Source organism: Helicoverpa zea, chromosome 22, assembly GCF_022581195.2.
Source record: "Helicoverpa zea isolate HzStark_Cry1AcR chromosome 22, ilHelZeax1.1, whole genome shotgun sequence".
Taxonomy (NCBI): Eukaryota; Metazoa; Arthropoda; class Insecta; order Lepidoptera; family Noctuidae; genus Helicoverpa; species Helicoverpa zea.
In genome coordinates this window covers 9,933,585-9,944,886 of record NC_061473.1, presented here as the reverse complement: position 1 = coordinate 9,944,886, position 11,302 = coordinate 9,933,585, and the positions used below count along the sequence as shown (strand labels likewise).

Sequence of the window (11,302 nt, the reverse complement as noted above, 5' to 3'; positions counted from 1 at the left end):
GACACATCTCTTTTCTTCTAAAGTCTATGGATTAAAAAAAGTTCCGCCAGGACAACGTTCGCCAACGTTCGCCCAGCGGAATCTGTTTTTGGTGAATTTCTCCACAATGGCTGCATACACAAATTTTTATTTACCATACACAATTATAGGACGTCTTACACTAATTATCTGCATAATTAAAATCTTTAAATTCAACAACATTCCGCTGCGCGAACGCACACGTTATCGTTACAACAATTACAGAAGCCGCACAACTAATTATCTGTAAGATTCAAATGACCATTTTCGACAACATCTGGCCTGGGTAACGTACACGTATTGAAGAACCAACTTAGAACTTCGAGATAGCAAAGTAATTTGTCGAGAACTGTATTTTGGCAGAGATGGGAGGCTTGCTATTAAGCAGTACTATGTGCATAGCGATATGGTAGAATTAGTTACGTACAATTTGCATTCGCCGGATGTAGCTGCTTCCTCCTCATCATGGCGTATAGCGGTGCACTAGGTACCTACCTCCTAAGCATAGTCATTTAATGCTCTTATCAAAGGGAACTAAATATAGGCCAATTAGAGAGCTAACTTCAAAACAGGAAAATTGTATGGGGGCTCGAATAGGAACTTCAAACACGTGTAGGTATTATTATATTAAACTGCATTTATTCTTATATACATTATTATTCCATAAGTAAGTACCTAATGGGTAATTTGATTGTTTACTAATTGGATTAGCCAATTCACCGGTATTATTAATTTATCCACACCTTGGTTACCTAGACGAGTCCTTATTTTGGTAGGCTTCTAAGAAATTGATAAATAGGTATCACCGAAATTAAAATGCTTGTTCTACGTATAAACCAATTTAATTGTTTTAACATATTTTGCAATAATATAGGTAAACTACATTCATAAATATGCCATATCTAGTACACTTAACACTAGAACAATAACTACAGATAAAATAATACAATCATACAGAGATTAGAAGTAGGTATTTATAAGGCAGTGTTTATATATCTATTGGTTCAGTTGCTAATCAGAAGATTTAGCAGCTAAAACTGTATCAAACGTGCTTAAATTATGTAAAGAATTAAATCTAAAGTTTATACTATATATTGCACGTAAGTGCAGTGGCCATTATTATTGCAACCAAATGTTAAGTGTTATTAATACACTCGACATTAACACTATCTGAACCACAATCACGTAGGTATCATTCATTGATGACGATGATATATTGAATCATCAACCAAGTTATAATGCATAATGAGTTTCAGAACTTATTGTTAAAACTTGTAGGTACAATGTTGAATTTAGTGTTGAGGAGGTTAAGTTTAGGTAAATTTTATTTAACTAGGATTTAACTCTCGTTGGCATTGTAGCCTATACATAATTGTCTTGCTTTTTTGCTGCGCTTTTTCTTAAATATGATACACAACGGTAGAACCATATGATAATGCTGCACACTTAAGATAAGTAGGTCTAATTAACTACCTACTTATCTCAATACTAACCTCACATAATTTCCAAATTGTCTTTCATAAAATCCAAATTGCTAAATTGACATTCCTTAATATGGTCTAATATTATTTCAACCGTTTCATCTTTTATTTTGCCGGCTTCGTTCAATATTTTCAACAAGCCGGTCAAAGTGAATATTGATTTTACGTGGATTCCGTTCTGTTTTAGTACACTAGCGCCACCTTGGTCTCTGTCGAGAACTATGACGGCGTGTGTGACGACCAAGCCTTCGGAACGTAACGTGCCAACTGTTTCCATTAGACTGCCGCCAGATGTCACTACGTCCTCTACGACTAAGCATTTCTGGTTTTTCTCGAATATTCCTTCTAAGATCCTCTTGGTGGCGTACATCTTGGTTTCCTTTCGCTTCATGATCATGGGAGTGTTGGTGTGGACTGACATGACGGCTGCGAGTGGGAGCGCGGCGTATGGAACTCCGCAGAGCAAGTCGTGATCTATTTCTCTCGCTAACTTTTGTAGATGTTGCGCCACTGATAGCTGAAATGGGAAAATTACAAATTGAATCTTTTGTTTCACGAAAATTTACACTAATATACCTACCACCAGTAAATGGAAGCAAGTTTAAAAATACTACATAACATAATATTTATTCAGCAAAAGATAATTTCCGAATAGACCTATTTATTTTCCTATTTTTTCATCTCTTGATATCATCACTGATCACAACCTATTGCCATCCAATGCAGAATGCTGAACGTAGGTCTCCCCCAAAGAGAATCCACTATCCTGGTCTGATACCTGGAAACAAACTAGTGGGTACTAAATTCGCACCATGATCTGTGGGTGTGACACGACCACCCTCAAGTCGAAGTATATGGGGGTGCGCCTTCCTATCTTGGCCTCGATGTCTCCCAGACGCACCGCTCCGGCGTCAAACAGTCGCACCGCCAGCTCCTCTAGACTCCACATACTCTGGAAACATGGGAAGATGTTGTTGATTACACTAGTCAACAAAATTTTCCTTTTTTATTGTATCCAAGGTGAAACATATAAATTTTTGCAGATTATCTATCACAGAATCGAAGTCTAGAACACAGGACTGCTCTAGCAGTTCTAGTTTTGGAGAAAAACTAATCTGAAAATACCTAAAAACGCTTTTTTAACGATATTTAAAGCCATTTTTCTACAGACACTATTTTTTTTTCGTATTTTCTAACAAAAGAATCATTTAGTACTGCTCTTCTCAATTCAAATCCAGTTACTTTACATCAGTACCTACGAGTTTCCATTCTCGAGATATTTTTTTTCAGCTACGACGTACGATTTTCCTTACATTACTAATTGACATTTTAGTATGGACAAAATACACCGTAAATGTAAAATGGTATATCTTGTGAAAGAAAACTCGTAATCTATACATATAATAAATCTGTAAAAAAACTGTGTCTGTACATTGAATATATTAAAAAAATAATAATTGGGTGGGGTTTAGAAACAGTAATGGAGCACATATCCAAAAAAAAATTCTGTCTGTATGTCTGTATGTCTGTATGTCTGTTTGTTTGTACACGCTAATCTTCCGAACTACTGAACGGATTTCAATAATTTTTTCTTTGTTGTATCAGTATTAAGCCTGGTCAACATATAGGCTATAATTTATATAAATAATAACGAAGATATAACACGCTTGAATTTTGTGTTAAGTCACTGCTTAGTACAAATTTTAAATACCTAGACGTGGCGTCACGAGCCCCCACTCTCCGAATTAGTTGCGTTATATATATCTCATTATTATTTTGCATGTCTCTTCCAGACCTCGGGACTACAGAGTTCTGAATTTTCGGGAGGCAAACGAGAGGCCGAAGCCAACACGCTGAAGCCCTTTTGAGACAACTTTAATGAAATGGTGACACAAAACCGACGATTATCCCTTTACACACTATAGAAATGAACCCAAGGACAATCCCCGGTGGACGTCGTTAAAAAAAAAGACAATCCCCGGTTCTGTGCTATACCATTGCTAACTGTGGATGAATACTACTTGGGCTATTGTGATGGGATGCTAATGGACTAGGAATGGGGAAACTACGGGAACTATGGCACCTGCCGATGACAATGTATTAGATACATGTAAAAATGGCAAGTGGAGACTCGCCAGCTCACTTACTGGGCCCCCGGGAATCAGTCACTGAATAGCAACAAGAGGGTAACAGGGACATAAGCGGCTGAAGTGTGAGGATACCTCGGCGGATTTAAAACGCAGATTACGCGCTCCCTGTCACTTACCACGAGGCACCTATCCTCCGAGCAGGGCTACTAACCCTGCTCTACCGACTCCACTCTGGACGGTCAAGCCAAGCCAGAGTCGTGAGACCTACCCCCGTCATGGTTCACTCCGACCGGCCGGAGATGAGGGACAGTATACTCTCCCTGGAGAACTCAGTATATATGCCCCGCGGGGTCGCTACACCCCGTCATCAGCCTCAGATGTTGTCACGTTTAGCGTGTGGACGGTTTAGATTTTAAATTAAACCCCACATTGTGAACATAAAAATTTATTTCCAAGGTCGCGATTCGAATGCCCGTCAGCAAAATTAATTTTGTTATATGGAGGTAAAGCGCGCTAGCACTGTCCTGGCTTCACGTGGAGAGATGTCCGGTGATGACGCTCAGCCGAGGAGGCGCTTCAGGGTGGACGACCCGCAGATGGTGATGCAGTATGGTAGAGGGTAATCGGTGCACGGTGCCTCTCGGTGCCTGTCGACGTTCGGCCAACGGATCAGCCGTGGCCCGGAGTTTAAGCCGAACTTTGAACCCGAACTTTGGACCCCAATACGGGGAGATGCACTGATTCTACAATATAGAGAATAAGTTAAACGAAATTTGAAAAATATGTTTTCAAAATTATAAAATAAAACCGTTAAGACCACGATTAACGTCACGCACTAAGGACTGGCAAAAGTGAGTGCTTGTAAGGAGCGCGTGAACGTGTGTCTTCCGTGATGATATTTTAAAAAAAATCGAGTCGCTAAAGCAGCTAACCAACCTCACGGTACACGCCCGTGAATGAGTAGCGAACGAATCCGATTTGCATTGGTACAGCAGTCCAGGTAAAAGAATCGAAACCATATCACAATGACGTGAAGTCCAATTTGGTTTAACTTGCCGTTGCACCGATACAGATAATGACTACGTACTGTTTGTTTTTAAGTTTTGATTAAGTTACAATTTTTTATTTCTAGACCCAAGTTGTTATAATAAATATGAATTTAAAAATACGTTAATCAGTTTAGTAAAAGAAATAAATAATACTTAATTAACGAAACAAATAATTGTACGCGTTTCTAAACGCAACCGTAGGTAGACATTACATTTATTTATTTATTTTTCTACCCACCTTATATTAATATTTTGATTAAAAACAAAAGGCAAGTATTTTAAAACGTTGACATTAACGTACAACGTTACAATGTCCTGCGGTGCTTATATCTCATTATTATTGTCGTTATTATCTCAAGAGAGAAAAGTTGCAGTGGCACTATTGGCAAGTACTTGCCAGACCTGGAATCAAAGACGCACGCTCATACTTGAGAGATTGGTTCTCTACCCAATAAACCACTACGACTTCCACTAAGTCATCACGACTTTGTCATCTCAGTAACATTTAATGTTTTTTTACGTACAATATTATATACGTGTAATATTTTTGCCACACACAACTTAAATGTGGACTAATTAGAATCACTACTTTTATCCCTATGGTCACGTCTATTGCGGTTCAGTTCTCAGCGTTTTGTTTAGTCTGCTGTGCTTTTGCCGTTGAAGTACAAAAATAAATATATGGAACGTTTCTAATGGCTATGCGTATTCCGTTGTTTTCAAGTCAACGGGCCCTTAAAATTCAATATCAGATGATTCAGACCTTTTATTTTGCTGACCCCGTAGTCGCTGGCATAAGGGACAGGATCCGCGTACGAAGTCGCGGGCAGAAGCTAGTGATGTAATATAACTGGATTTGAATTGAGAAGAGCAGTACTAAATTATTCTTTAGTTAGAAAATACGAAAAAAAATAGTGTCTGTAGAAAAATGGCTTTAAATATCGTTAAAAAAGCGTTTTTAGGCATTTTCAGATTGGTTTTTCTCCAAAACTAGACGTGCTAGAGCAGTCCGGTGTTTTAGACTTCGGTTCTGTGATAGATAATCTGCAAAAATTTATATGTTTCACCTTGGATACGAAAATGCTGTTGACTAGTGTTATTGAGGAACTTGTTAGTATAACTCTTAGGTCACTCTGCGAGGTGCCTTAAAGGCGAGGTCAGGCGGTGTTTCGGGAAAGTTCGAAGGACTCGAAGGAGTTGCCGTGACATAAAAGCTCCAAAGGCAAAAAAATAGGTTCTTAAGCAAGCATCACTGCGTTGTAAAATTTCCTTAGTTTTCGACATCGAGTTTCAGTCATAGATGCTAATGTGAAGAGGGACTATGCTAGAAAATATTGTAGACATTCATTGGGTTGTTTTACAGATAAAAACGCAGAATTTTAAGCCTTTCCCACAAAAATGGAGCTATCACAATATGTGTGATCAGATGAATCTACCAATAATCTTACAACAATCCACTGTAGGCACATATCATCTTGCAAATATTAGAGAAGAGAACATAATATACATAGCTACCTATTCCTTCACGAGCTTGGAGCGTGATACTCAAGCCACATTTATTTTTAGTTCCCTTTCATCACAAGGAACTATGCATAATAAATAATTAATCTAAATCCTTGAATAAGGTTAAGTTTGTAATAAAACCTATCGCTCTACACCAAAAAGTTCCGCGCCAAACCGGTTGATATTAATATCTGTGATCTTACAATGATTGTCTGTTCGTTTGGACAAGATCTCCATTGATTCGGAACTTATGTAGAACGTAGGAACATCTAATTAAATCTTGCGCAAGTTTTGACGTCAGTTTATGGTTAATTTTAACTATTTATATGTCCAAAATGTTGTCCAAAGTTAAGGCAAGTTTATTCGGAAAACCACCTTGTGTTTTCTTAGTTTCTAGTAACTCTTCTTTGGAATGCAAATTCTCGTGGCAACTTGTTGCATATGCTTTTACTGCATCATCAACAGAACTTTTACAGAGTCAAAGATATTTCCCATCCTCCAATCTATCACACGTTCCTCGGTTATGCAAATTAACATGCGAGTTAGCTTCTAGAAACAGAGTTCCAGGAAATGAGGTCATTGCTCTGATACCGCCCCTTGAGGTCCCTCAACTAGAAATATACGCCCAGAGGCTGATTATTAAATACGGCAACAGCGACAACCATATTATTTCATAAAGGCAACTTTGTTAATTTTGTCTTCCTCTGTACACACCCTCTAACCACTTCAAATCAACACCAATCAGGAAAGAGGCATTGACATACCATTTATTTATATTTATTTATTTATTGACATACCATTAGTGGTATCGTCTCTGCTCATGCACCTCTAAAGAAATGCTCTATTTTACCAGTACATAGGTAGGTACATACCTACATAGCAAATGGTCCAATTTAACACGAAGATTAGGATCTAACTGGAAGTGAACGCCCCATTGACAAGGAGTTTCCTCATAGTTACCTAAATCGTATTGCATAAGATTATTTGTCCGTTCATCAGACATCGGACCCCAAACGTCGGCCTAACACTACTCCACGTGCTCTAAACGTGACTTGTGACTCAGCATACTAGCTCAATCTTGCGGTGTCACTCAGGTTTGGTTCAAAATGTGTGAGTATCGAACAGGGCTGTTAAAATTGGCTGTGTTTGATGTAGACTGTACTGTAACAACAGGCCATATATATTTTTTCCCAGCTTGTACTTAATACTAATTTTAGACCTTCACACCACTCACACCCATAGTTCGCTAAAGTCAGTGTGCCCATCTAGCCATTAGATGGAATCCTTGCATTGCACCTTTAACCTTAGTGTCTAAGTAACTGTGTTAAGCCAAGAAAATAACTTATTTATAAGCTCGATCTGGGAATATCCTCGATCATGCCTGATTTTGTTAAGATCGATTCAGTGGTTCTTATAGAAATTTTAATATCTTCAAAATATTGATGGCAGTGATAGTAACAGTTGCATCTTAATAGGAAAAAAGACAAACATGGTCTTTTGATATTGCAGGCCGTTAATGTCAGATGAGGCAGTCTTTTGGCCTGCATCTATAGGGAGGAAAATTCCAGAAGCTTTCACTGGTATTGCGAAAGTGATGTTTGTTTTGGCTAATCGAGCTTTTGATTTCATCATTCTTCTACGATTTTTTGACGAAACTGTTCTAGATTCTACTAAATTTACCGAAGTACTACGCATATATTTTCAGACTTAAAATCCTAAAACATGTGTTAAAGTTATTATTAGATCACCTTTTATTTGCTAACACTGTAATTAATCTTTGGTTTAACAAAATGTAATATAATGTGCCGGAATATGTCCGCACCTGCACCTAATTATAAAGCCTTCATAATTCTAATGATGTTTACTGTACATTAGGAAGTAACATGTTCATAGTTGAATTAAGGTTCAAATAGGTACATTAACGAACTCATTGATGGCAATGACATTGACATTAACCGTGAACTTTATCATAAGTTGGTGTCTTTGACATAATTAAGGTACCTGCTAATGATTTCCGCATAAATTACCTACCAAGTACTTATTCAATTTGTCTATAGGTACCTAACCTAAAGGCCCTGAAACTACTAAACCAATTTAACAAATTCCTTCACTAGGTATAAGAAAGTAACAGCTGTTATGAATATCAGATAGTCACTAATAAAAAGGAATATATGGATATCTTTGGAATTCCCTATACTTACTTACGTAAGTCTTCCTACGTATGTCACGTTATGTTATGTGTAGATATACCTAAGTTAGAGATATATATACATAAATGTTGTGTTATATTATAATTCATAAATAATCTTAATAATTTGTTAATCGTTAACGGAAAAGCTCTGAAAATACAACGTAGTAACTAGTGTTGCTCTCTAATCGATCAGATACGATAAGCTTCTTTCATAAAGTTTAAAGAGCTTAATCCTTTTTTTTTTGTTTTTAGAGCACAATTAATTTTGTATATACAGCACATTCCAGAAAAAAATTGTTGTTCACAAACAATAGATTATTTATTATATTTTAATTGTTATTTTGACTTCAAATATTATTTATTTACTTAGTAAGTTACTTCATGTATGTACAGATAGTTTAGTAAAAGATAACAAGGATACATGACATTTCATCAAGGCTGACCCTACCTAGCTATACCTACTTTCTCTTAATCAATATAAACAAATTGCGTTCCAACTGTGATATAAACAATACACTTATTTACAGTTCAAAACTAGGTATATTTACTTACGTATTTTCGAAAATTCCGTCCAAAATCTTGAGGGTTACGTCAACCTAGCTCGGGGTCCCACGATACAGTAACGTTGCTGTCACAAATCTGCATTGACGATTGGATTTTGGACCCCAAACACCTAACACCAATGTGTCAACCTAACCTATGGTTAAATTGCTTATGAATTCCGCAGAAGAAAAAAAATACTTTTACTATGAAAAACAAAATAAATATTATCTACATTGGTGTTAAGTAATTTCTAGAATTATCCGGCAATTTTTTTTTACTTAAATGTCAATCATTTTTATCGATATTTTTTTATAGTTTCTAATTTGTAAATCACATCACTACTTTTGCACTAATATCCGAAATGTTATTTATTTGTTAAATTGGTAGACACATGTAACTTGTCGGACAGTTATTGTTGAAATAAACATGTCTGCTTAATAAGATACAAGCTATAACTTAACAATTTGTTTAATATAGTTTTTGCACGCGGTTCCTCTCGCTTGAATTTTTTATTCCGCATGTTGTTAAAAATAATTGTTTGATGAGTAGTTTTTCTTGTGTCTGTCTGTTACGAATATAATAAAAAGGTTTGAAATAACGAGCTTGCAATAAAAAGTATACTGTTTAATTTGCCTAGTGGCCATAGCCTGTCTGGCATGCAAGAAGGTACGATTTCCGTGTAGGTATATTTCCATAGATTTTTTTTGGCCCCTTTCAGGAAAAGTAAATACCTATACCAAAAATTCTGTGGCCAATAATGATGTATGGTAAGACAAAATGCTAAACGTTATAATACCATAGCTTAGGTAAGTAAAATATAAGGAAGGATGACGGTAAAATAATGGCGTCCACGGCCGATTTCGGCCACAGCGGCTGTTCTCACTTAAGGAGATCAGCCAGCTGCGCAGGACATATTATAGTGCACAAGCATTTGCGCAGACACAGGTGCACTCCCTATTCCTTCACTCTCATAACCCGATGGGACGGCAATCCGACACGACCGGAAAGAGATCAGGCGCAGGACCGACATTTACGTGCTCTCCGATGCACGGGCGAATCAATCACCAACTTCCAGACTACGGGCTGCTTTGTGAAAGTTTAAGAAAACCCACAAAGCGATTTCGGCCCGACCCGGGAATCGAACCCGAGACCTCGAGCACAGCAGCCGCGCTTGCGACCACTAGACCAACGAGGCAGTCAATACGGTAAAATAGGCAACTTATATTTAATTACTTAAAACTGGTTAACTTATTGAAAAATTATAAGATCTTATCATAAACGCGCTCATTTGTCTTTGATTTTAATTTTAAAGTAAATTTCTATCAATTAATAGAAAAAATACCTACCTAATCGTCAGTCTCTAATTATATGGTTCTAGACAAACTTTCCACTGTGCTATTAGTGAAACTTGCCGCATTATAATGCTATTTACATTAACATAGGTAATAATTTACACGTTGATAAGTAAATGACTCAGTAATTATGTGATCTCGCCCATTCAATCGAAGGTCAGATTGTTGAATGCAGTTTTATTCAGTGCACTTTTGTCTCCAACTATGTCTATACTAATTAGTGTTTCTGTTTGTTTGTAATGTATATGTTATGGACCAAGTGATAAATTGAGCAGTATACATAATGCCCGGTCATTATGAAAAATGCCCAATATGAGAGCGCAATTTGATAATAATAATTATTCAAATAATCAAATTGACCGGGCACTATACATATTGCCCGTGACCTTTTGGGCAAAGTAATACAAGCAAAGTAATAACATATTTATATTCAATTTTTTATTGTTATTGCCATTTAATTTAAAATAAACTAAATATTAAACCACTTAAATAATCAGCCTCATGATTTGGATTAATTATGAAGGACTTCTGCCTTAAAGTTTTTGCATTTAAAAGTTAAGGAAAGTCATATTTAAAGGGTGCTTATTAAACAGGCTCCTTTTTAATATAATTATTCGCCCCGAATAATGTATGTTGCCTTCTAAATTACTAAGTCAGCCACAATTAACGAGCATCTAAATAATACTATCTCAGCCACTCGTTATCTTCTAAGTAAACCGCTCTAAATACAACTCCGCATGATGGTTATTTTTTAGCATCTAAATTTGTAGCATGCGTTCTAACAGTAAACTTCTAAAATACTATTAAATGACATCATAAAATTTATTTATTTAGCTTCTAATTTTTTAACTCAGTACGTTTAAAATGTAAGCAAGCAACATGCAGCAAGCATGGCTTCTGTCACGGCTCCGGTGCTGCGGGGCTCCGGCGGTCCCATGCGAGCTTATCGTCGCAGATGGTTTTCACGCTCACCGCCGCAGCTTCGGCTTGCTGGCCGGCTCAGCCGGCCAGCCTCAGCCGCGTCGGCGAGCGTTAAAACTACCTGCGCCTCAGCTCGCAGGCCGCCTCGCCCCTC

General features: G+C 37.1%; 1 protein-coding gene across 1 annotated transcript; it reads right to left on the bottom strand.

Moving 5' to 3' along the window:
* Positions 1 to 841: 841 nt before the first annotated feature.
* Positions 842 to 9,371, bottom strand: LOC124641644 (uridine 5'-monophosphate synthase-like). The gene is made up of 3 exons (XM_047179809.1): positions 8,885 to 9,371; positions 2,311 to 2,451; positions 842 to 2,016 (listed from the first exon to the last, which is right to left on the bottom strand). Exons 2-3 carry the CDS (start codon positions 2,446 to 2,448, stop codon positions 1,513 to 1,515), a joined length of 642 nt encoding a protein of 213 aa, XP_047035765.1. The 5' UTR covers positions 2,449 to 2,451; positions 8,885 to 9,371; the 3' UTR covers positions 842 to 1,512.
* Between the last annotated feature and the right edge of the window lie 1,931 nt (positions 9,372 to 11,302).